We start from the raw sequence: 27,443 nt of genomic DNA, 5'->3' as shown, positions 1-27,443 counted from the left end.
CACAAGATACGATGGAACTCCATCGCAGACCAGGGCTTGCCGAAAGGAAGCTAGCAGAGTAACATTTGTTAGGCCTGTGCAGAATTGCAGAATATTTTCACAAACATTATTCCATTGAATCCACCCAGCAGCTCTGAGAGTAGCCCCTTTCAACCGCTTCTTTTGAGGATTAGAGAGATTCAGAACCTCAAGCCAAAGTCACACAATTTAGCCAGTGTGAAATTCAAGGTCACGCAGTTTAGACCAAGCTCTTTCCATTGTCCACTCTTTTCTATGTGTGTGTGCTCAGAAAAGAACCTTGGTGTGTCGGAATGATCCCCAGCAGGACCGGCACCCCCGGAAGCCTTTTCCCTGGCTGTCTGGTGCACACTGATAAGAAGCTGCCTAGGATCAATGAGCGATTCAGGGCCCTGATGGGCATTTCCACCAGGTGGAGAGAGAGTGTCCGAAATTACTCCTCCATTATACCTGGTTCCAGCAAAGGAAAATCTCTGCATGGAGATTTTCTAATGCAAATATAATTAGTGATTATTAAACTTAAATTTCTAGAACGAGAGATGCTCTGACTCACCATTTTACCTTGTTATATCCCTTCTTAGTACCCTACATGTTTTTTAAATTTAATCTTTATTGTATTTTTTTCCATTACTTTTTATTCCCCTCATGCCCTGTCTCCGCAGCAATCCCCACACTTTTGTCCGTGTCCGTGAGTCTGTTTTCCTTTGTGCTCAGTCGCTCCACCCCTTATCCCCCTCCCCACTAGCTCTCATCTGCTCTCCATCTATGAGCCTGTCCCTGTTTTGCTTGTAAGTTCTGTTTGTTCATTAGATTCCACATGTGAGTGAAATCATGTGTACTTGTCTTTCTCTGACTGGCTTATTTCACTTAGCGTAATGTTCTTCAGATCTGTCCATACTGTCGCAAAGGGTAAAATCTTTTTTTTTTTTTCCAGTCGAGTAGTATTCCATCGTGTAAATATCCCATAGTTGTTTTATCCACTCATCTATTGAAGGACCCTTGAGCTGCTTCCATATCTTGGTGACTGTAAATTACACTGCAGTGAACACAGGGGTGTTTATGTTCTTTCAAATTAGTGTTTTAAGTTCCTCAGAACAATTGTCACAACATTAACAGTTCATTCATCATTTGTAGGGTTACCCGTTTATTACCTGTTTGTCAGCCTGAGAGCTGGGAGAGGTTAAGAGCTTTGTCTCTTCATTCACCACCACTCTTTGAGGGCCTGGTACCCGGGAAGTATACAGTACCTCTTTGCTGAATGAGTGGATGAAGGAATGATGGAACACATGAACTCCTACCGAGGTTTATTGCATAGACTAGACTCATGAACTCACATAATTATTTTCCACAGCAGAGAACAATATATAACAGAAGTTGAGCTGTCAGCGATGAAAGTAGTGTGCAGAGTTATAACTCCCTTTTTCTTGCTATTGTGTCTTCTGCTGCTATAAATAGTAATAAACCTAGTATAATGATTTAAGGCAAGGAATCCTGGGAACTGTTCATAAAGCTACCTGACAAATATAAGGCAGCTTTTTAGTTATTATCATCTTTCAAGACTTAGTTATGAATGGGTTATCGAGGTTTGGATTTTCGTTGTTTGCAGAAAAATCTCTTTGCTTTCTTGTCGAATATTTCTATAAAATGTCCAAATTCCAACATGGTAAGATTGCTGACATGCAAAACTGCTATATAATAAATTAATTCTTCCCTCCCACATTTATAGTTGACCTAACCCCCTAGCTTTTGTTCCCAGCTCCTGGATATCACTATTGAACCCTTCTGCTTGCATCATTAACGGTAAATCCACAGATACTTTTATTTAACAATGCATATATATGTGTGTGTGTATATATATATCCATGGCTGAGTTGCATAGACTCTGTATATCAAGGTGACATGTTTGCATCTCCTCCTTGGATCTCCGCAAACTTAATACCAGATGCTGTAAGACACAGCACTTCTTTTGCTGGCCCTGAACGTAGAGGTATGGTGTCATGAGACTGCCATTTGAACTGTTATTTTCCAGTTACGCGAGGAATTTGACCGTGGGGTTGATGTCTCCCTGGAGGAAGAGCACAGTGTTCATGACGTGGCTGCCTTGCTGAAGGAGTTCCTGAGGGACATGCCGGACCCCCTTCTCACCAGGGAGCTGTACACAGCTTTCATCAATACTCTCTGTGCGTAACGCAACCATTAGCAGGAATGTGTCCATGGATTACCAGGATGTCCAGCTCACATCCAAACCTCACGCATGTGTTTCCCAATAATTTGGGGGCTGTATTTATGGGTCTCTGATGAGCGGGCTATTTGGGGAATTTTCTGAGATTTACCCTGGGGAGAATTAGCAAGAAGAAAGCTACAACAGAACAAACAGAAGTAGCCCAGAAGAATTTGGGATGCTTTCAGATGACCCTAGGAGAGTAGAAAGTGCTATATATGGATACCTTGAAGTAACAGCAAGAGTTTACATCGAGTCCGTGCCTCAAAATGAGTTTGCGTTTGTTGTATGAGGAAGGAGTGAGAAAGGGGCCCAAAGTGGGGGGGGAGGCAACATTCCAGGGGAGCAGGATGGCGTAGCCCAGAGCCAGGACGTTCAGCGTGGTTGCCTCAGGGCTATAGGCGCAGACGCCACTGGGGAGAAAAGGAGGCGGAGGAGGAGTGAGAATATCAGCCTCCATATCTTTCGCCCTCCAATTCTACAAGTCAAATAGGACCACAGAAACAGAGAAGACAATGTCACTGTGCGCTGTCTTGGTTATTGCCAACAAAATGTCTGTCCCTTGTGTATTAACTCAGATTTTATCATGTGTATCATTTCTCGGTCATTGTGAGTAAATATTTACCAAAAGTGAAATACAGTAATACATAAAATAAATGATGAGTAATGCCAGGAAAAGGAGGGAGAAGAAAAAAAGGGAAATTAAGTTACCTTTCCCCAGGCCTAATTTATCTTTATATCCTTCATAGAACCTTGCTGGTAAATTACTAAGCCAATGGGAGAGGTGGTGAAGGAATCAAATGTGACTTGATAATATCCTGCTGAAGAAAGTCAAGAGGGGGCCTAAACAGGGCGAGTCCCCCCATTTTACTTTGAGCATCTCTTTCTGCCTTGCTTAGTGTTGGAGCCGGAAGAACAGCTGGGCACCTTGCAGCTCCTCATTTACCTTCTACCTCCCTGCAACTGCGACACACTCCACCGCCTCCTGCAGTTCCTCTCCATTGTGGCCCGGCACGCCAATGACAACATCAGCAAAGATGGACAAGAGGTATGGACCCCTCCGCTGCCGTAGACGCTGTGACTCTCCCCTTTTTTTGTTTAAAAGGGCAAGCCATCAGTTTGGTTCAAACCTTTCACCTAGCGGAAATACACTTTAACTTCCCCCACCCGTCTATGTAGGACGAACTCATGCAGGGCTTTCTCTAGAGGGACAGTTCCTAAGAGTGCATGGGCCATTAACGTCCTATGTTTCGAGGATTCCTCTAAATGAGGTAGTCATTTTCCATGATGATGCTTTACCTCAAGATCTCAAATTTCCTTTTGTGTGAAGCAGATGAACAATGAATTGCAGAGATACTTACAATCACGAAAAGATGGGGTAATAGCGGTGAGGAGAGATTGCTGCCCTTGTAAGTAATTTGGTCTGCTTCTTTCACTGGGAGCTAAAATGTGATGTTACCTCTTTATTTGTCCAGTTTGCTCCTGGAGCCCCCATCTGCCCTATAGCTAGAAGTCTAGTACCTTCCTTTTGAGAGGTCATTTCTCTCCTTAAACCCTCCCCCCAGAACAGAGACTGGCTCAGTGCAATGGAAGGCCAGTCCTGCTTCCAAACCAGGAGTAGAAGGAACTAGAAGGTATGCTCTGCTGACCACTGCCATGCACCTCAGTGCCTCATGGTGTCAGCTGCTGAAGCCAGGTTCTGCACAGCCCCATGGACCCTTTTGGGACATTCTTGTTGGACCTGGTCCCCACTCAGGCCATGCTCCTATGAGGTCTTGGGGTCTGGTTTGCTTTGGTCACACTCGTATGCTTCAAGGTATTTTTAGGTTTGAGACTTAGACAAAGGAGATGTTTGCCTCAATTTCAGGTGACCTTTTAGCAAGCAACCTATTTAATCTTCTTCACCTTAACCAGAGACTTGTTTTCCTTTTTGACACCATGCAGTCATACTTCTTGCCCTTGGATTCCCCAGGAGATCTCAGACCCTTCAACATGCTAACACACATTAGAAATCAACAAGGGGCCAAAGGCTTGGCTGTATTGTGGATTCAATTCTGTGTTTGCCAAACTTCCTTCCCAAAATCATAGTCATGTATAATTTTTTCACTTTAATCCAGAAAGGCAATTCTGCATTTCTTATGCTCATCTCCCATTTAGGTATAAGAATGGAACTTTCCTGAGTTAGCCATTTAGCTGTATAGCAGTTATAATTAGTGAAACCTCTGCTGGCTTCAGGTTTCATAATATGGTACTGACACCTTGTTTCAGCAGACACAGCTCTTTGAGGGATACCCTATAATTCTCATAATTGTTAAGTAGTTACGTTACCCATCTTGGTGTCATCCTTTATCGACTATGGATATAACTGGAGCTGTGGAATCATCTTCCTAATCATTGGGTGAAGGCAGAACGCTGTCTACGTTCCTAGGTGTACCAGTGCTTCTCTGACGTGCCTTAAGTACTACATGAGAAGGAGCAAATTGGGCCTCAGGTGATTAAGAAGGAATTGAAGCAAGCAAAAAGTCCAATTGAACCCACTCTTGCTTTTTTAGAATCATTTTCAGACACTTTTTTAGTCTAAATACTGGACAAGACTCCATTGTTTATGCCAAAGGGAAGAAAATATTCTTGGATAGGTACAAAGGAAACTTAGCATGCTGAAATAACGAGTTACTGGTATTGTGTCTTTTACCATGTGCTAGCTGTGTACTAGGGGTTTTATATATTATAGCGAATCCTCCATTGCACAAGGAAGACATCGTTGACCCCATGTTTCAGAGGCAAAAACTGAGGGTTCGAGGCCTTACGCACCTTCTCCAGTGTCCCACAGGGAGCATCCACTTACGGTTACGCGAGTTATGCATTTCTGCATTTCCCTCCTCTGGGGAGGCACCCTGTACCTCATTGTCACTGTAGGTTTGCAGATATATTGAGACAGTGTCCCAGCAAAAGGCAGTAAAATATCTTGAGGAAGAGACTCCTTTTTCTAATTCACAGAAAGTTGTCACGTCGGATAGTAGTGGTCAGGTTGGTCCCATAATTAGTAAAGTCCCAGCTGTGCCTCAAATCCAAACCAATCTAACTTACTCAAAACAGAAATATAGAATAGGAAGTAAAAAAGACCTACTAGTGTAGTTCAGGGTTTTGTTCAGGGATTCACAGTCTCCCTGTGGTTAGCATTTGGAACTTTGTAATCCTTTGTAGTGGGAGCTGCCCTGTGCATTGTGGGATACTTACAGGCATCCCTTGCCTCTACTCGCTTGATGCGAGAAGCAGCTCCTTCTCACCCCCACCCTAACTGTGACCACCAAAAATGTCTCTAGACACTGCCAAGTATCCTGTGGGGTTGGGGGAAGGGGCGAAATCACCCCAGTTGAGAGCACTTGGTTGCTTTACAGCTCACTGACCATGTGTTCTTAGATAAATCTACTCACCTTTCTAAACCTGAGTTGACTTATCTGAATTTTGGGAATACAAATTCTTCAACTGGCACTGCACAGTGCTTCAGAAGGCTAATGACTACAAGGAATATGCAAATACCCTGCAAACAGCAAAGTTGTACGGGGAAGTGAGAGATTCTAAGAGTTTCTGCACAGTCTTGACCTAAACCTTGAATCAAAATGGAGGATTAGTAATCAAAAATTAAAGCTGCAGAGGAAATAGGAGGAGAGCATTGCTTCTGTGAAATGGTTGTAAGGTACAGGGAAACAAGTAGCCAACGCAGCCATCTTAGATTGAAGTAAAGGCTACGGAGTGGGAAAGTACTGATGAGGTATAAGGGGAAATTGCTCTATGTTCACAGAGTAATGAATGCCTTTGTAAGTGGGTAGGTGATTGATTCTTTTAAGACCTGAAAGAATCTTTCGAAGGGTTCCACTAAGGTGGAATATTCCATGTTGTAGACTGGTTAGAGACAGGGACTGAGTGAGTTAGGAAGCTTTTGTATGAATAGCAATATGGAAAACAGCAATTTGCATTATAAATGTTTTCATGCAGGTATGGTCTTGATATTGGAACCGTGTACACCTGGGCGCCTACCCTGAGTTCCTCTAAGCCAGAGAGTATTGTTGAGAAATTTTGTAATTACTGTTCCTGATATGCTGTGGCATCTAGGAGGTAGAGACCATGAGGATGCGGGGCAAATGCAGAGTCACTGCAGAAGTTCAGAGAAGGCGTGATGAACATGGGCCATCAAAGTTGGGAATGGCTTCATGGAGGGGATTGAATTTAAACTTCACCTCAAAGGTTTTGTAGGAATTGAGTAAAGGCTGTGTAAGGGCTGAATAAACAACACACAAGCATTGCATAGAGATGGGAGTTAGCTAAAAACCGCTCCTGGTAGAAGTTGAGAGTAGAGGGAGAGGAACAAGAGAGAGGTTCTTTGTTTGCTGCTTTTTTCAGTTGGTTTGGCAGGAGTGGGAAGAGAATGCAGAATGAGAAGACTGGGGTGAGGCAAAAACTAAATTGTAAAATATGGTGAAGAAACAAAGCAATTTCAGCTTTTTGTCTTACCTGTCTGTCAGTCTGTGTTAGATGTTCAACTCTTGGTTGGTTAACTATTTGTAGTTGTTATGTATTGGAGCACAGAAGAAGACTGAATCAGGGAGTTAAAAAGCTTGGAGCTCACACAGGCTCTGCCAACACCTTGCTACATGACCTTGTATTTATAAAACAGAGGAAGAGGAAGGAAAACAGAGTTGGGGTCGGGGAGTAGGTTTGAGCTTCCTCCTTTATGAAGTGAACATAATATTTCCTTTCTAATGAGTGCTTAAAATTCAATGCATGTTGAACGAATGGGACCTTAAAGATGTCCAAAAGAAGAGCATGAGAAAAACTGTTGGCCAGTCAATCAGTGCTTTTCTTGGGAAAAGTGGTGGTATTTTATCAAATTGTGTTGTTTCTCTGTCTTGCGTTTGTTTGTTTTATTCCTTTTTGTCTAGTTTGCTATGTGCTGTGCTCCTTAGGGGAAAAATAAATTCCCAAAGTATGAGAGATTTCATTTCTTCTAGAAAGAGTATTGCAGGAGCATACTTGAAACCTCTAGAGCTGTGGTTTTTCAGTTGTCCAGGAACCCTCTGGCATTGCGTGGAAGATGTGGTGTGAATATACACTCTTTCGGTGAAAGAGTTCGAGGCTGGCCTTTAGTTTTCAAGGCGTCTATGAGGCTAAAAAGAAGTTCCAAACTGCCAAAGTAGAGCCAGGATTACTGACCTTTGAGGGGGTACATGCCTCCAGGAAGTGGGAGGTTGGCTTTGGAAGTGTAACAGGATCAGCGAGCGCTTGGCCTCCTCACCCTGGTCCCGGCCCCGCTTTGAAGCCAGTGTCCCATGTCCCTGTGGAATGACAGAGCCTGCCGCTCAAGAGTGAACAGCAGGAAGGTAGTGATGGAGAGCATGGGGCTGCCTGGAGCCAAGCCACCAGCTTTGCTTCTCAGTCCCACCACCTCCTGGCTGTGGGCTCTAAGTGTCGCCTCCCTGTCTGTCAGAAAGGGCAGAAGCAGCAGCTATTTCATGAGCTTCTAGTGAGAAGACTTGAAATGGCCTCTGGGAAGCCCCCAGCCCAGTGACTGTACATGCTAAACTTTTAATAAAGGGGAGCTGTTCGTATTAGGCTTAGAAGCAATCTAGGATGCTTATTTAGTAGAGATAAAAATTTTCCCTTGAATTGGCTGGCTAATAATGGAATAATGAGCCCACCCCAAGTGCACATTGTGCTACCTAGACATCGGCATATACATTCTGAGATGTGGGGAGCAAGGGTAGAAACTGTCACGAAGCAGTCTCCAATGAAAAAGAACAATAAATAAAAACAAAACAGTGTTAACAAACCACAGCAGCGTGGTCTGCAGCTGGAATCCATGTGCAATCTTACAGGCGGATTGTATTGCATTCCCAGAATAACAACAGGAGAAGGAGAGAGCGGAAACAGAGTTCTGGATTGTCCTTGTACTAAACATTCTTTTAAAAGAAAACAAAATCTGGGAGGCATCTAGAAGACGGCCATTGCAAACTAGGGCGAGGGCTCTCATCAGAGAGCGAGTCGGCTGGTGCCCTGATCTTGGACGTCCCAGCCTCCAGAACTGTGAGAAATAAATGTCTATGGTTTAAGCCAAAAAGAATCTTCTGTTTGTTAATACTTTTAAAATCAGAAAGCTCTGATATTACTTTAAATAGGGCAAAGAAAAGCACTTCAAATACTTCAGAGTTCTAGAGGGATGAATTGGAAAATGGCACATATTTGATTTTACCCTTAGCCATGCATTTGCAGGAGGAGAAATGAAAACTAAAATGAAAACTTGTCAGGTTTTATATCAATGAAATAAAACAAAGAAATGGTAACTGAACAGTCTTACATAATGGGCACTTTCTTGAAAATTCCTAGTGTTGACCGCATAGGATCACTTTACTTGGTGGCAAACCTGAAAACGGCCTCACCGTCTGAAAATAATGCCTCCCATGTGCCACCCTGGGATTGCACGATTGGCAGCCACCACATCTGTGCTCCACAGGGCGAGACTGAGGCTTGGGAGGCTTTGTCCTGGCTCTGAATCAGGATGCCTGAATTCTGTGCTGTGCACCCAGGTGCCTCCCAAAGACCACAGATAGGTCCCCACCGAGCAGCCGCAGTTCCCATACTTAACCAGAAATTCTAGATTTCCTATATCAACAAGAGAAATAAAAAAAAAATTGCCTAGACCAGTGGCTCTCAACCAGGGGCGATTTTGCCCCACAGGGGACATGGGGCAATGACTCCTAACGGGGTCTCTCTTGGATTTCCTTCAGGACCCCCCGCCACGCTGCGGCTCCTGATGTGTAGGAAGGTATTTTCCACGTTTCTGCCTTTGCCTGCGGCGTTCTCACCACTGTGCAATCGCCTTCTGTCCCAGCTCCCCTGCTGTTCAGCCTAGCACTCTATTCTTCCTTCAAGTTTTTGTGCAAATATTGCCACCTCTTCGGAGTGTCCCTGAGGCCTCCAGAGTTGATAGCTTCATACTGGGTACTTGCTTCTTGTCATTGATAAGTTTCTTTACCCTCTAGAGTGTGAAACCTTGAAATAAAGACTCTGTTGTGATCATTGGTGGAACAATTTTTAAACAATAAAAATCCATGAACCATGCCTAGCCTGTGGTAGGCGCTGAGTGGATGGATTAATGGAGAGATGATGGATTGATGAATGAAGGGAAGGATGGTTGGGTGGACATCAATATTTTTAATGAGCAGGCAGGATAGAAATTTGATGTAGTACCAGTTTCACAATAAATAACTTAGAGTTGTAAAATTTTATTCAGTACGCGACTGAAACGGCCACTGCACTATGAGCTTCGATCCAATAAAGCAAAGCGAAAATAATGGCGCCCCTCACAGACTCTGCCAGAGACAAGGTAGTCCTTGCAGAAAAAAAGGAAAGGAAGAGGCTCCATTGATTGTTGAACCACTTGGCATTTTGAAGGACAAAATAACAGTTTTTGTACTCTCTATTCCTATAGGTCACTGGGAACAAAATGACATCTCTAAACTTGGCCACCATTTTTGGACCCAACCTGCTGCACAAGCAGAAGTCATCAGACAAAGAATTCTCGGTCCAGAGTTCTGCCCGGGCTGAGGAGAGTACGGCCATCATTGCTGTGGTTCAGAAAATGATTGAAAATTATGAAGCCCTGTTCATGGTAGGTGGCCCTTCTTCGGCAGGGCATCTCAGTAAACTGCCTACTGATTGCCTGCTGGTGGCGCAGTGAGACCCACACATACCGCCTTCCGGCCTATGGTGCTGGTCATTGAATTCATTGGAAACCATGCAGTTTTAATAGGAATAGAAATGTACAATGTATGACAGCACTGTAATGCGATTCCGCGTTTAAACAAACATATTTTAAATTAGAAGTTTCACTTTGTTGTGCTCTAAACAGTGGTCATATTCTGGGGTCATTTCATTATTCATATACCAGCTCAAAATATTGATAAAACTATTCCCTTTGGAATTATATGTGGTTCTCATGAATTTATATATTCAAAACCATCCCCAGAAATGACACCTTCTCCGAGGTCAATATTGATATTTTACCTCCGCCATCAAGCTCCACCTATCTTTCCTGTCCTTCTCATGCCACTTACCCATGTCATTTCCCTGTCCTGTGAGCCCCATTGCTGTTCTTATTGATGTTTATCTTAACGTTGTGCTGCAGTCATCTATGAAATATTTCCCCTAGTAGATTATAAACACATTTAAAACACGGGCTGTGCCCTTGATATCTCCTCTCTGTATCCTCTGTCCACTTTTGGAAAGCCCTTCATCTGGCAGGCACTCAATAAATATTTTTTTGATTTGTATTGAATTACCAGTTCCTGTTTTCTTTCAAAAAACTGCATTGCTTGCTCCAACTTCCCTTGAAATATTAGAACAAATGCCAACTCTCTTCTATTTCTGTTTACCACTCACATTGCTTGTCAAAATCTACAGGAATTTTCTCTATGTTTCTTCTCCCATTTTTCTTGTCAATGTGCTCCCACTCACCATAAATCTTACCTATTCCACTACAGCCTTTTGTGTCTCTAAAACCAACTGTGCTAGTCTCCTCTTGAATATTCTCCATATTTTCCCTATATTTTTCAAATGCCTTGCATTAAATTTATTTCCATATTTTGTCTTATACTAATTTTTTTTTGTAAATTGGAGAGCCAGTGATTTAAAAACTTTGCCCTCTGTGTCTTATATATATGATTGTGATCAAGTAATTCAATACTCAATAAGCATCGATTTCAGTTTATGAAATAGAAAAAATAAAAATATGGCCCATTTCTCAGGGTGGTTCCCAGAATCATTTGATATGTCAAAGTATTCTGCAAACTATGAAATTTTATGCAAATGCTAATTACTAATTATCTTAGTTGGACAACACAAACTGGCTCAAATCTTAGTACACTACAGGCATAACTATCTTGTTGACATAAAGTTCAATCAGATGTTTGACAGCCTTACAGGTCATGATTTAGGGACACAGTTCCTTGCATCCTGAGACTCTGCAATCCTCTAGGATTTATGGGCCAAACCTAGAAGGGACAATCCATCATGCGTACGCAAATGCCATTGGCCAGAACTGAGCCATAAGATGTATTTAACTGCAAGGAAGGTTAGGAAATGCATGCTTGCTGGATGCCCCAGAGGAACAGAAAATAGATTTAGAAAAGTCAAAACGTCACTGAGGAATAACAGTGCCTTGCTCATCTTTGAGCCTCTGAAACACTGTTCCTGTTTTGCATGCTGTAAGCTCTCAAACAATGTGGAATTTGTCATTAACTCTATGTAAATTTCACACATCAGCCAAAATCCTCATAATTAACTACATATTTGGATGAATCAAATGACTGAACTTTTCAACATTTTCATCAAGTTTTAAGTCACGTATCATTTTGCCAAGTAGTCTTGGCATTACTTCATGCTCTCTGGATTTTTTTTTAAACAAAATAATACCTCTCATCAATCTTAATTCTGTTCTCTCAATTCTGTATTCTAAGAAAAGTTCTTTATATGCAACCACAAACCATCAGGCATTGCTTTTCACCTCAAGTGCTAAGAAAACTCTTCCTGGCTTCCTTGAAAGTATAGTTGCCACCATCTTAATTGCGCCATCCCTCTCCTTCCCATTTCCTGCCACCTGGGCTACTAACAGCAGCAGAAAAACATCAGTGTTTTGCCTTTTCCAACATTTTCCAGACCTGATCTTTGTTTGTCACTCTCTGTAGAAATTGATGTCAAGATTCTCTTGGGTTATAGCTCATATTTTGGTTCCCCAGTTGTGGTCTTTACTTCTCAGTGAGGACTTCGCTGGCCACCTTGTCTAAAATACAGCCCCACAGCCAGCATGCACACGCTTCCTCACTTGCTGTTCCCCTTCCCTGCTTTTTCTCCTTAGCACTCACCACCACTCATATGGGGTTTTACTAATTTCTCTTGTTTGTTGAATGTTTTCCCCACTACAATGTAAGCTCTGTGAGAGAATTTTCATCCTTTCAACCTACTTCCTTTACTGCATTATGTCCGTGCCTGGCATATGGTAGGGACAAGAAATATTGGTTGAATTGATAAATGACTCAATGGTAGTTTGTGGCATATGACTTCTATATTACTAAGCTTGAGTCCTTATACATATGAAAAGGTTTGGGCCGGAAGACATTAAGGATAGCTTTCTCTGAGCATTCTTGGTCTCCGACGGATTATGGGAATTACATATTGAGAAAAAAGACCGTGGGATGCCCGGGGTAGTGGGACAGAGATCCCAAGCCTGGGTCAGAACATAGAAAACTGGTTCTGGAACCAGAGAAGTTTGCTGTAGTCCTATCTTTGCTATACATGAGCTATGTGACCTCACCTTCTTAGATTTTATTTCTTTAGTTATCAGAGGACTGCGTTAGAATGAATGATTAACCAAGATCTCTTCCAGTTCTAAAATCTGCATGGTTCTGTTCCCTACCACTGACTTCACCTCTTTTATTTCCATAAAGTACAGAAGAAAATTAATCCCGGCACTTTGTAGCTTCTCTTGTCATATTTGGCATTTCAGAATCCAGTTGATTATACCAAAGCCGGGAGCTGGTTGGCCAAGGTGGTCTGTGTAGGTGGACAACAATTCAATCGTGTACTTAGCTGTCTCATTTTGTTTTGTTTTGTTTTTAAGAAACTTTCAGAATTAGTACATAAATTTCAAACAAGGAAGAATAAAGCTAATCAGGACCTGATAATTCAAGGTAGTTAAGAACTACGCAGTTTCACAGCCCTTGGAAGGGTCGATGAACTCAGAGAGAGAGGCATTGCTTCCCATTGGCATTAGAAAGGAAGATTTGTGCTAGAAGGTGGCTGTGAGTATGTCCTAAAGGCAGAATGCGCCATGGAGGCAGTGATTCCACAGAACTGATGGAAGAGATATAAAAACTCGCAGAGGCCTGGCAGGGACCCAAAGTTTGTTCTCAGTGTTAATAATGTCCTTCATTTCCTGGTGTCTCTCCCAAGTGGCCAGTATCTGACTTAATGGGAAAGGGCAGAAAAGAACGTGGCTTTGTCCCGTAATACGGAAGAGGTGCCTAGGTTCAGAGGCTGATACATGGTTCAAGAGTTCTAACTAGGACAGCCTTTTCCACCAGTTGTTTGCTTTTTAGACATTGTGTTGGAAATTCTAGAGCTGGTCATGATAACAGCCATCATGAGCATTCTGTCGATTAGCGACCACCATGATCACTCTGTTGAAAGATCAGGGCAGCAGATTGTAATAGTGGTTCTCAAGCTTGAGCATGCAGCAGAGTCCCAAGGAAAATTGTCAGACAGTCAGATTTCTGGGCTGAACTCCAGAGAATCAGATTGAGTAGAGCTAGGATGGGGCCCAGGAATCTGCACTATCTAATGAATACTTTCAGGGCATCCCGGTACTTTTGTAACTGCACCTTGGAAACCACACCTTGAGAACCACCCAGGATGTTGGGGAGACCAGGAGCTTTGGAATCAGCTACCAGAATTCAAATCCCTGCCCAGCCATGTATTTGCTGTGTGATCTTGGCCCCGTGCTTAACTTTCCTAAGCGTTCATTTTCCCATTGTAAAAAGAGAGACATGTAGTTACCTGCTTCATAGGATTATTTTGAGAATCGGAAATGATATTTTAAGGCACTTGGGACAAGAATTGACATATACTAGGCACTCAAAAACTGAGATGGCTGCTATTATTGTATTACATTGATAGGATGTCTGCCCCATCAAACAGGTGTCGTTACTGGACTAAAAGAGTCCATTTGCCTGCGTGCATCAGAGCCCGATAAGGCACGAACGGGAGGCTGCAGCAAAGTCAGGCTTTATTTCCAGGCGGTGCGTGGCCCGCGCCCAGAGCCACAGGTGAGCTAATGCTCAAACACCTGGCTCCCCAGGGCTTCCAGGAGACCAGTTATATAGGGTGAAAATCATGAATTACGGTGACTAAGGGAGTTAGTTTCGTGGTCAGGGTCGTGGTCTCTACTGTTTGGTTGATGCTAGGGTAGGGGGTCATTGGTCATTGCATTTGGTCCAGATGTCAGCCCTGGCGTCATTTCATCTGATTTTGTTGCTCTTTTGGGCCAGGAGCTGAAACACAGCTCGGGCCTAGATGTTATCTCCAGTTCTACCAAAACTCTTTCTCTCCGGTCAATGGACCCCAGGCTTCGTTCCAAAGATTATCTGATACCGGCCAGAACGTCGCTGCCCTGAGGGCTTCGTGATGAAGGGAGTGGGCGTGCCAGGGAGAAGGAGGCAGGTGCAGCAGGGAGCTGGGAGAGGCCCGTTTGAATCCAAAGGAAAGAAAGGTGAAAAGGTCATATTGAAGAAACGAAATCTCCATGTGGTTGCAGTGTCTCCTTTCCAATGAAGCCCTCTCTGGCCTCCCTGTAACAGTGCCACATGCCCCGGGTCCCTTACGCTGCTCTTCTTTTTCTTTATTCCATAGTATTTATCACCTTTCAACTCACTGTCTAATTTGCTTATTTATTACACTTATTGAAACCTAATAGAATGCCAAGTTTATGAAGGCAGGGATTTTCATTTGTTTTGTTGGCTGGCATCCAGAAAGTATTCTGCAGAAAATGGGTGCTCAGTAATTACTTGCTGAATAAACACTGCAAGAGTATATTGCTAGAAAAAATGCATTTTGGTGTTTGTTTGTTTGCTTTTGGTTCAGTGCCCATGCTCCTTAGGTTCCTCTACCTTCAGATCCTGACCCTGCATTTCTAATATCAACAACAGTTGAAAAGCTGGATGGCATAAACTGACACGCTCTGGGAGCACTGGGAATAGGTGAGAAGGCTCATGCGTGCATATGTATTGATAGAAATGGTCACTGGTATCGTTGTACGACAGAAAGCGTTCACTGACTAAATCATTAACACATGAATTGGTCTGGGAGTTGTTCCTTCTTTAACTGGTATTGGGAATCCCACAGAAAACTCATCATTGCTCTTAGAACTAACAAGAGCTTTAGAGCAGGGTGGAGAAAACGTGCAGCTCATCCTAAGGGTCCATGTGATTCCTAAGCGGGCTTTTCTTTTTTTTTTCTTCCCTGAGAGAGGGAAACAAGAGAAAGCACCACCCGTGCGGGCTGATGAAAAGTCGGGAGTGCAGTGGAGACGTGGGAACGCCAGCGAGTTCCCACCCCACTGGTTCGTCAGCCTGAGCTGGGGACAAGCACAGTGCACGTGGGAAATTTCAAATGAGAACTACTGGAAATAAGGGTCAGAGGCCGAGATGAGGATTCCAGGCTCCGAAGCCAAGCTTTGCTTTCTGTTCTCTTCATTCCCCAAATGCAAATTACATTTTCTTAAAACCTCGCTCGCATGCCAAGTCAAACTTACTGCATGTAGCCAGGCAGTAATCCAGGTCATCAAACAAGAAACCGCCCCCCCCCCTCAAGCCTGACACACACACAACATATCCAGATAATGAAATAGGATTTCCACTTCCTGTTTTATGTAATCACTGTTTTTAAAATAACCACTGTTTACATGCTGGGAGCTGGCTAGTCACTATGTATATCATCAGCTTATCGAAATTTCACCACCATATCATGAAGAGTAAGCCAAGATCTTTTGCCCAAGTGATGCAACAACTAAGTGGATGACTTCTACAACATGATGCTCGCCACGCAGCAAACAAGTACCTCAATGTGGCCTCTCAGATAGGGAGTTCATTTGCAAGGAAGAAAGAAAATGTCTTAGCCAGCTTGAAAGTGAGGAGCGAAACAGATATTGACGGTATTAATCCCTCTGGACTGTTCATAACCGTGACCTGCCTGACGTTCAGGCCAGCCCGTGGCTTCACGAGCCAGCGCATGTTCCCGCTGGAGGCTGCACGCCTTCTCCCTGCCGGCAATGCCAGAATGCGTGTTCTGTTGTCAGCACCCACGGGGAGAGGGGAGCAGAAGCGTATTACGCGTCCGCTGTTTCTCCTTCCTTTAACCTAAGGGAGATTGCTCCTCATCTCCCTTCCTTGAGTCATCCTCCAACACAGTTCCATGAGACCTGGGCTCTTCGATCGTTTTGGCTTATTAATGTGCCACAATTGCCATGCACTGTCTGGCATGTGTCAGGCACTCTTACATAATATTAAGCCATCCTTCACCACAGAGCCGCACCAAAAGTTCTGGGCTGGGCCTGCCCATGTTTGAGCTTTAGCTGCCATAAACGGTCAAAGTGATTCCTTTCACTTTAAAAGAAAGTTTAGAAGTTTTTTAACTAAAAAAAAAAAAAATGTCATCGTGACTTACAGTGATACTTTGTTCTGGGGAGTGTTAGAGTTTTAAATGCCAAAGCATCCTTCTTGGTCCAGTACAACATGGTAGATTGGCGTGGAGCATTCAGTGGCAAGTATGGTGGGGCTGGGTCTTGGGGATTTGCTCTCCGAGATGCCCCTAATGGTTTGTTATGGTGACTTTGTAAATGGAGAAAATTTGAACCATTCTGCCCTCTCTGTGGTTTATGGAATAAACTATATCATAGCAGTATACCATAAGCAGTCATTCAAGGTTTCATTTTTAATTTGATAGGGTGGACTTTAATTGTGACAGTTTTATTCCTTCACATGTGCAGTGTTTACATTTTTTCTCTGAAGCAGAAGAGTCCAAGTTCTTTTGATTTCTGAAATAGCATTAAGCCTTGAAGGAACACATGGAAATCTAAGGCACTGAGTCTCCGGGAAACACAGCCATAAATGGTACCCTTAGAAAATGTCTAAAGTTACTCAATAGTTGACTAAAACTCAGTAGAGATTTTGATGTGAAACAGTAAACTGTACATGCAGAAGCCCTTTGAACTCAGTTTTTTTCCTTCATGCAAATGTGCAGAATTAGTTGATTTTTAAAATTAATCTGTTTTTCACAATCTTGCTCCTTAGTTCTCATTTTTCTATATACAACATCCCAAAAGAAAAATATTTGTTTGATTATCGAGTCATACTTTTCATTTTTAGAGTCTTAGTATTGATGGGAATAATAGTTTAAGAAACTATTGGAAATTTCCTGATGATCCTCAGTTGGTAAAGAAAATTTTTCTACTCTAGAAATTAATAGCAGGGAGATTTTTAGCTAGAGCGTGACATTGGTACTACTTAAAAGCAGAAAGAAGCAGCGAGACAAAGGTAACAGAACCGGTGTACAGCGTGAGAACCAATAATCCTGGGTTATTTTTATAACTATTTATAGCCATTCCTATAACACATATTAAGCATCCATTAGAAACACCACCACAGCTTGTGTTCGGAAAGAGCATAGTATTGATTAAGTGGGTCAAGGGTCATGGGTGTGCAGGTGGGAACTTCAGGAGCCAAAAGAGTAGGGAGGCAAAGAGGAGAAAAAAAGAGGCATTACTGAAGAAACATTTCAATGCAAGGAGGGGGGAAATCAACTGAGGGTGACTGGAAACATTAGGATGTATTATCTTGCATAATCAGAAGCCAAGGGGGACACAGTTGTAGCAGCTCGTTCACACTCCTACTGTCTGCTCTTCCATCCTCACCTGCAAGGCACTGCCTTCGTTCCCAGCACCTCTTGCAGCCATCATGACAACCGGGGATGAAGAGAGATGTTTTCTCTTCTGCATCTCTTTGCAATATAGAGAAGAAGCTTTTTCCAGAAGCTCCTACAAGACCTCCCTTGTGGTACCTTGGTCAGGATCGGCACATGTGACCTTGCCCTAGCTGCAAAGGAGGCTTGGCTGACAGAGAGCTACAACCTTAGGAGCCTGTATCAGTTCCAGGTAGACAAGTCAGATAACCCCTCCTTCAGGAAGTTTACCTTCCAGTGCTGTAACCAAGCCAAACACTTGCGGTCTGACGGAAGAGAAGAAACCAGAAGTGAGAGGCTACACAGAGTCTGGCTTCAAGACCATTGCAGTTGAGGGGCTAAGAGACACAAGCTGTAATTCTAGAAATTCAGGAGGTGGTCAGGAGCAGAGATATATCAAGAGGGAATCCTGTCACTTAGTTACCCACCAGAAAAGTGTTAAGCAAAAGGGAGGAGAGCGATGCTTCCCTGCCAGCATACAGGATGAAAGGCAGCAAGGAATGACTCAGTCAAGAAGAAGATCGCAGAACAAATGCTGGCATCTCCATGCTATCCGCTTTTATGTTTGCTTTTAAGTGTTTAATTTATGAGTTATATTGTGTATTTCTAATAAAATATTTTACTTTAAACCTCTTCACGGGTGGTAAGGTACCTTCAGATCTGTTAGCCCTCTTGACCCCTATAACACCTCTGTAAAGGCAAATGGGCCAGATAGGATATGCTTGGCTTTTCAGATGCTGGAACAGAATCCTACAGTAGATGGTTGATGTGTCCAAGTTTACATTAATGATAAGCAGCAGAGCCAAAACTGAACCTCAGGGGCTATCGACTCTTAGATACTTTTTCAACAGCATCCTAATTTCTAAAAAGGAATGCATATGGGAACAATCTGCCTGGATATTTCTTACTTACTGTAAGTTCCTGTTTTCTATCAACTCATTCCCTTGACTTTTATTTCTCTCTTAAGTATCTAAATTAATAGAAAATGAATGCTCATCCAATTTAACTGAGCCATTAGCTTGAAATTTTTATTAAATAAAAGGAAATGAAATGTGAAAATATATACAAAGATTAGAGGCATTATTTGGAAAACAGCATTGGATAATGTTGTAGAAATTCTAAGTCAGCTCCAGGTATCATTTCAAATTCTCTGTCCTCATTTTCCCACTGGCCCCAATTTTCTGAACCATTCCTTTATTTTAAAAATGTGGCTTTATCATAGGAATTTTTGAAGCTTCTTTAAATCATTTTGTAACAAGATGAGCTATAAGTAAGTTAATTAAAATAATGGATCATGTAGACGGTAGTCAGTCTTACATAAGAATAGGAAAATATTATCTATGGATTCACACTTTTTACCTATGTCTTTTTATTTATTTATAAGTAGTGTCTCTAAGCCAAAATGGTATCATGGACCTTTTTAAAAAGAAACAATAGATAGGTTTATAACACTGACCCTTTCTATTTACATTTGTTACCAAGTAAAAGTCATATATAGTACATAAAACAAATCTCAATAGTTATAATTGATTGGGACTCAGGTCTAGTTGAATGAGTAAAAATTTTCAATTGTAGAACAGTTCACAAAATTTATGGAAAGTTATTTTTAAAATAATAATACTTCCTGTTACCTAGTCTAATAATGTCTCCAAGTTAATTTATTATTAGACACATCATATTGTGGGAATAATGGATTGGCGCTTTAAGCAAAAAATTTTATTACATGTCTAAGCATAGAAATTTTTAAATGAAACTAACTGGATGAAAATACACATATTCTTTATAATTTGCTCATGTAATTTTCTCTTAAAAAGAGTTCAGGATATACATTTTGGTCCACTATTATTTGTTTATTTATTATTTATTTATTTTGCTTTGCTGTTCATTTTTTTAAAAAATGAGTACTGTATCTGCTCGTTCTCATCCTTTAGGTAATACTTTTGGAAAAATTTGATGTAATAGTGCATATCTGTTGGGTCATGTTATTTGAAAAATTTACAGTAAAAATTACCAGTCTCTTTATTTGTTCAATTTATCCAATAATGTAAGAGAAGAGAGTCTCTCAGCCTTGACCTAAAAGTCCTGCCCCTTCTTTCATTCTCATTCCCAGGCCCTTGCATTTGGTCACAGAACTTTAAATGCCATCTGTTTGTACCTCCCAAATATCTATATCCAGCCCAAGCCCCCTGAACCCCAGATCTTTATTCCCAATTGCCCGCTAGGTCTCTCCTTTATGCGATGTCTCAAAGGCTTCTCACCCATATCGTAGCAAGGCCACGCTCCTAGTCTTGACCCCAGCCTCTCCTTCCTGCGGTGCTCTGCACCAGTCAACGGCAACGCCACCCTCCCAGGTGCCTGGGCTCCAAACGCTGAAGTCATTCTTGCCTCTTTTTCTTCTCCTACTCCTTCTCTCTTTTTCTCTCTCCATTCACAAATTAGCTAATGCTATCATCTCTGTCTTCACTCTCTCCACTATCCCAAACCCGGTGTTTGCCGTGTATTAAAATGTGCACTTTTTGGCCCAAATTTTTTGAGGGAAAAATAAGGATGCGCATTATAAATGGGTATAATGACTGTATACCACGGGTATAATAATCCCATATATAATGCGCACAAAAATGTGGGTGTGCATTATACACGGCAAAATATGGTATTTCTCATCAGCTCACGATCCTGGCTCAGTGCTCCTGCATCTCTAGATGTAGCAACAGCCTCTATCTGAATTTCCAGCTTCACATCTTGCTTTCCTGCAATCTCCCATCAACTCAGCAGCCAGAATGATGGCAATTCATGTTAGTCCTCTGCTCAAAACCTCCATTGGCTCTCCGCCCACTTAGATTGAGGGCAGAAGTCCTAATTATGACCCGCAAGACTCCACAACACCTGGCCTGGGCTACTTGACCGACTTCCTACCACTAGCCTCCTTCCTTTCGCTTTGTTTCAACCTCACTAGCCTCCTTGCTGCTCCTGCCTCAAGACCTTGCTGATCTTTTTTTCTTCCTCCTGCTTGGAACGATTTTCCGCCATTCCTTCATCTCCTTCAGTTCCCTGCTAAACTGTCCATTTCTCTGTGACCTACCTCTGCTATTTAAATTGCACGCCCCTGCCCAACATTCTCCATCGGCCTTTCTTTGCTTTGTTTTTCTCCACGTGATCCATGCTGTCTTTTCCTTGTTTGTTTGTTTAATGACAGGCTTCCCATATTTACTGTCAGCTCCCAGGAGACAGAGATTCTTGTCTGTTTGGTTTGCAGCTGAATCCCAGCTTCCAGTCCCTGACATTCAGTAAGCATTCGCCAAATATTTATGTATTGAGTTAAAGGCAGGAGGTGGGAAAAGGACGCAGTGAGAAGCGCAATGGCACTGAAGCGGCGGGTGTATGAGGATGGCCGCTAAAGGAGAAAAGGGGCCATACAGACTGAGGGGAGCCAGCGAGTTGGAGGGCTTTAGCTGTGGGGATAAAGGGTTCCTGAGCAAGCGAATGTCGTGATCTGAGCATTCTGACAACCATGCAGAGAAGAAATTTTGTACGTGTGTTGAAGGAAATCGATAGTATGCAAGCTAGCAAGCATTTGCCCCAAAGGCCCATCAAGGACATGTCTTTCTTTCCAACTAAAAACTCAAACTAGCCTAAGGAATTGGGGGCTCACATAGCTAAACAATCCAAAAGCAAGCTATGCCTTCAGGCGTAGCTTTCCCTAGGACTCAAATGATGTCAACAGACCCTATTTTCCCCTCTCCATTTCTTGGTATTTTTTCTTCAATTGTCAACACAATCCTCAGGCTCCATGTGTGGCTCTAGGCCCTGTATCCTCTCTCTCATAAGGCTCAGAGAAATTCTCGTGGCTTTTCATTGTCTCTAAGGGAGTCCCATGCCCATTGCTCAAACATTCGTGGTCGTCTGGGAACAGAATGGTCATTGACTTAGACTAGCTTACACTTAACCGTTGAGCTAAGGGTTGGGGAACAGTTGGTTCTCCAGATGGAACTTGAGATATAACTGTTAAAAAAAGAGAGAAATGGAGGCTGGTAATGGCCAACAGGTGACCACTACAGAGGGGTAATAAGGGTTTGAACTTGAACCATTGCCGTAGGAATGGAAGATGAAGGAAAGAAGTAACAGGCATCACTGAGATGAAATCAAGTAGACCTGGCTCTGAACAGGGAGGGGATAGGACACAGAGGAGCTTGAATGCAGCCCAGATTTTGCATTTGTGAGACTAGGATTTGGCGTTGTCATTAATGAAGATCCAGGATGAAGTAGGAAGAACAGATTTACGGGAGAAAGAAAGCCTTTTGTTGCCTTCTCATCCCTATTTTGGTTAATAGAATTGTTACCAGCTTCTCAAAGCTCAGGAAGGATTGAGTTCTGTAAGAGGCAGGAGGCAAATTTTTCCACCAACCACTTATTCTCAGAAGACTTGTCTCCACAGTTCTGAAGAGTCTTATCTCCAAGCCTATGTGTGAGAGAATCACACTGAAAATGTATTTTCTCTCAGTAGTTTGAACTTCCCTTGGTTGAGCTACCAGCATCTACAGTGTAGAAAACCATTAGAACTGAGCTCAATCTTTTCTTGGAGAACACTTCAATGTGACTGATTTAGGATTGTAAGGCCATCTTGTAATGTACTGTGGATTAGGCGTAGAGAAACATGGGATGTTTCTGGATAGAACTGCAGTTAATGCCGTGTCAAATTATGAAGCAAGAAACTGAATTGTTAATGGACCAGGACGCAAGAAAGGAGTGAAGAAGATAGGCACTGAATGATACAAAGACCTGTGCAGTTGTAGTAGGCTGTCTTTTTTCTGAGTGTTCACTGTCTGCCAGGTACTGTTCTAAGTCCTCGACCTATAATAAGTCATTTAATCACCACAGCAGTTCTTCGTAGTGCATACTCTTATGATCTCCATTTTACAGGTGAGGAAAGAGAGATACAGACATGTTATGTACCTTGCCCAGGATCCCACAGCTAGTAAGTGGAACTAGGACTCAATCCCATGCAGTCTGGCTCAAGGGCCTGTCCTCTTAATAAACTGATTGTATCTTCCAGAACTGCCAAGTCAGTTCTAATTTATGCCTATTGCCTTGGCATAAATATAAATATGAACTCTAGAATGTTTCCCCATTTGGATGATAAATTATGAACACCATTCCTCCTCACTGTGATATTTTGCTTATTCAACGCCAAGAAAAACCTGGTCTGAACAGCAGAGATAGCCAAGTGATTAGTCTGTATCTCTAATTAAAAGAAAGGTGACAGTTTGGGTTGAATATGACTATTTGGTAACCACCCAGTTTGTCCTAAAAATGAAACTAACTGGATCGGTATAGGTTTGGTTTTAACCAACGAATCACCCTGTTCTCTTACAATTCCAAAGGCTCTGCTTTTTGCTATAACGAAGTTGCCAGTGGCCAATGGTGTGCATCTTCCCGGGATGTTTTCCTTATGCCTCAACATTTGGCCCCTCCAGGTTCCCCCGGATCTCCAGAACGAAGTGCTGATCAGCCTGCTGGAGACCGATCCCGACGTGGTGGACTACCTACTCAGAAGAAAGGCTTCCCAATCCTCGTGAGTATGCCAGTTTCTAAAGCCGCTTGGGGATTTCTATTTCCATTTCTAAAGAATTGTAAAGGTTTATGTAACTCCATGCAGGGTGACTTGAAGTGGGACTGTGGCACCTTTCTGGCACAGCTGATCAGTCCACCTAACTGGAAACTGCTTTGCTCTTACCGATCCACACACTGAATTAGAAACTGCTTTACAGAATTTTTTTTTCATTTTAATTTTTGGCTTTCTCTAGTCCCTTGAGGTCGTTTTGACTGTGTTTACCAGAAAAAAAAAAAAAGCACTAAATCACTAGTAAGAAGCTCAGGGTTCTGACCAGGACACACATCCGTGCTACTTCCAGAATTCTGATGACTGTTTTTACGGCCCCATAAAGCTGAGCCTGCACGCACCTTACGTGTGTAATTTACCAGTGCAAGTGACGCATTACCAAACCACAAGACAGGCCTCAGCTGAGGCCTAGGTGCCCATTTGAAATTAGAGGTTGGCACCCTCTTGACTCCCCTGCCCTTTATAGCTAGGATCCTTTTGATAAAAATACACTTTGGTCTCCCCATGCACCTATGGTTGCAATGAGTAAAATGCAAGCCATGCTGGAGGCTATGTTTTGCCACCATTTTGTCCCTCAAAGGAGAAGGACCAAATTTTCGCATTAGTCAGATTTTATGACTAATTGCAGTCATGTGCTATGGAGGCAGACTCTGTATGGGGCTCCTGAGCATTAGGTAAATCCAGCTAAGGGGATAGTATTGTATCTTTATCAGAAGTGATGTTGCTACCATGACACCAAGTCTTACATTTGTGACAGAAAAAGTTGTTGTTATCCTCTCATGAAAGTATCATTTCTGCTGTGCTTTTAATCTACAGAATTTCAACAATTCGAAGACACATTTTTCCCAATGTTTTATCATCTCTGAGGCTGAGATTAACCTTACAATCAATGGCATGTCCTAATTTAATTCATAGCATGTTTTTTCTTTCTTGACCATATGTAAAATAATGGTGTGTCTTATTCAATGCTATCTTAGACACATTAAAACATGGTAAAGTGTTCCTTTATATTGATGCCAAATTTGACATGTTGATTTTCATGTAAAACTATTTGAAATATAAAAATATCATACTCTTGAGAGAAATTTGGTGGAAAGGAATTCCACGTTGTACAGGCCTCCTTCTTTCCTGGATCATTACATTAATAGCCCTGCTAAATTCAGCTTCCCTCCATTTCCTGCAGAGTAGGAAACATGTTTAATTGGCTGATCCTTTCAGACGCACTTTTGAAAATCCATCTCTGTGCCAATAATTATCAGGCTAAATTCTGGTTCAGGTAAGACATTCTGCCTGGATTCAAACCCCAAGAGCCACGAGTGAATAAAAGTATATTTAAATTATTAAATGGGCTGGCATTTCATGGTCTCGCTTTTCATATAAGATAATTAGATTCACTTACAATTTTCCTAGATTTTTAACTGTCATCAGGGTGGAAGTTCTCAATTAAAAGAACAAATGGCTTTTTCCCACAGTATAAGTTGCATCACCAGAATTTTAATGAACTCACTTCCCTCCCCTGTGCAAAAAAAAAAAAAAAGCAGACATTATGGCACTTTTATTTGTGAATCCCCCAATAAGCTGCATTTATCACATTTCATGGGGGGTCCTCCTCTGTGGACAAGCTAGAAAACATACCTAAAAAAACATTGATTCTGGCTTGCCAGACTTCTGTTGTTATATGGCATTTAAAAATATAAAAGCATTGAGCATTGAAGAATGGTTGATAATAGTTATTTTATGTGGTTGTCAAGTATGTTTTTCTCATATAAACAGCAGGAAGTGAACCTTTCTTTTTCACTCTTAGGAAAAGGACAAAGTGTACATATTAAGGCTATCCCCAGCTGTACAATTGTCGAGCCTCTTTTTGCTAGCCCTGTGGGAATGAGAATTGTCAGGTCTAGGCACGCTGGCCTGGGACCAAGATGCTGGGCGAGTGTCAGGGCTTAAGGGGAGGGAGACGAGCTCACAGGGGCTCTGTGGGTGTCGGAGACTAGCGTTACCAACCAGAGAACATTTAAAAACGACTTTCTTAGTGAGGATGAGAAAAGAGTGTTTGTTTGTTTGTTTGTTTGTTTTCCTCTAGGTACAGGCAAAGGAACAGCCCAGAAGGTTGATAATTATGTCATAGAGTAAAAATACATAATTTAGTAAATAGATTGTTATTTTTAATGGCCTTTTGAGGCTTGCGAGTCCTGCCTCTCAAGCTGTAGGTAGTCCGTTCATGCCGTAAATGCACGCTTTTCAAACTTTACTGTGCATACCAATCGCCAGGAGACCTCATTAAAATGCTCTTTGCGAATCAGTAGGTCTGGGGGAGGGAGTCTGAGAAACTGCGCTTCTCTCAAGCTCCCAGATGAGGCTGTGATACTGCTGGTCTGTGATCCACACTTCAAGGAGCAAAAGCTTCAAATATCAAGGCATATTCTTGACTCTAGGAGCTTGCAGACTTGTTGAAGGAAACCTAAAAGGGTAAAAATAATAGGAGCTGTGTGATGAACTATGTCGCAGAGCACAAAACGATCCGCGCCAGGCTGCTGGCTCTCAGACTTGCCTGCCCAGCGTGAATCACCTGGGAAGCCTGGCAAGCTCTGCCGGGCGCCGCCCCTAGACGTTCTGGCCCATTTGTTCTGGGGTGCAGTCTGGGCATTGGCATTTTTTTCTTTTAAAAAAAATTTTTAGAAGATTTTATTTATTCATTTTTAGAGAGGTGAAGAGAGGGAGGAAGAGAGGGGGAGAAACATCCATGTGTGGTTGCATTCCATGCGCCCCCTGCTGGGGACCTGGTTCACAACCCAGACACTCCCTGCACTGGGAATTGAACCGGCGACCCTTTGGTTCATAGGCCAGAGCTCAATCCACCGAGGCACGCCAGCCAGGGCTGGACATTGGGATTTTTCATAGCTCCCCATGTGATTCTACTGAGCAGATAGGGGTGAGAATCTCTGGCTTAGATCCACCACAATAGATACTACATATTCACTCTCACTGTGGATGATTTTTGACATTAAAAAGGGGTCTTTGTGTTGACAAAGGACGAGAGCCAATGCTCCAGACCGTAAATCCATGATGGTGGTGGATTACAGTGGTGACAAATGACAGTACCGCGACTGTCAGGTAGTGCTGGCCACATTGGTATGTCAATTATCCATGAAGAGCACACCTCTGGGCAGCATAACATGCTGGTTCCAAGCTTTGGGTGCGGTGCCAGATCACCTGAGTTCAAATTTTAGTCCCACTCCTATTAGCTGAGTAGTCTTAGACAAATAAATTCAACTCTGTCTGTTTCAGTTTCCTCATCTGTAAACTACAGATAAAAAACTTTATAGAGTTGTTCTATTAAAATAGTGTTTTTAATAAATGCCACTGGGTGCTATCACATCATTTCGCATTTCACCATTTTCTCTTTTTCATGCACAATAGTCCTTTTTTAATTTAATGTCTATTATATTTTTCCATTACCTTTTAGTCCCCTTATGCCCCGCCCCACCCCAGCAATCTCCCCTCTGCTGTCCGTGTCCAAGAGTCCTTTTTCCTTTTTGCTCAATTCCTCCTCCCCCCTCCCCTCCCCCTCCCATGCTACCTGTTACCCTGCTCACCATTTTCTTTATTTTCCACCACTTACCAAAGACTTGGGCATCACTAGATTTTACCTTGCTCCCCATGAGATAGCAACCTATGAAGGCAATACAGTACATGTGAGATCTCACCCACGTAAGCTGTGGGCAGTGTCTAAAGGCAAAGCCCACTTGGCACATGCCTGATCTAATTGGCATCAAGATGGTGTCACTGGTTCTGGAACAGAGAGGGACTGAGGGTAAAAAGGCTCCGAAGTGAGGCAATGACCTGCTCACACTCGACAAGGTAGCGTTCACAAGGGACTGGAAGGGATCTCACAGTTGCATGGAATGAGGGAAGAGAGCCTGGTCCGCTCATGGCATCATGGGAATCATCAGAATCTTGTTTGGAAGACTTGATGTCTTCAAAAGGTTGAGAGCTAGGGTGTAAAAGGTGAAAATTGAAAGG

General features: G+C 42.6%; 1 protein-coding gene across 1 annotated transcript in view; it reads left to right on the top strand.

Annotated features, from left to right (window-relative positions):
• Positions 1–27,443, top strand: part of ARHGAP6 (Rho GTPase activating protein 6) — a 422,919-nt gene that overhangs the window by 379,134 nt on the left and 16,342 nt on the right. The window contains exons 7-10 of the mRNA XM_054581050.1: positions 2,048–2,198; positions 3,139–3,287; positions 9,726–9,905; positions 23,275–23,372. Of these exons, the coding sequence (XP_054437025.1) occupies positions 2,048–2,198; positions 3,139–3,287; positions 9,726–9,905; positions 23,275–23,372 (578 nt within the window). The remainder of the gene's footprint in view (positions 1–2,047; positions 2,199–3,138; positions 3,288–9,725; positions 9,906–23,274; positions 23,373–27,443) is intronic.

This window comes from Pteronotus mesoamericanus, unplaced genomic scaffold, assembly GCF_021234165.1.
Source record: "Pteronotus mesoamericanus isolate MK-2021 breed Mesoamerican mustached bat unplaced genomic scaffold, CSHL_Meso_final contig_65, whole genome shotgun sequence".
Taxonomy (NCBI): Eukaryota; Metazoa; Chordata; class Mammalia; order Chiroptera; family Mormoopidae; genus Pteronotus; species Pteronotus mesoamericanus.
This window is presented reverse-complemented; position numbering and strand designations above follow the sequence as displayed.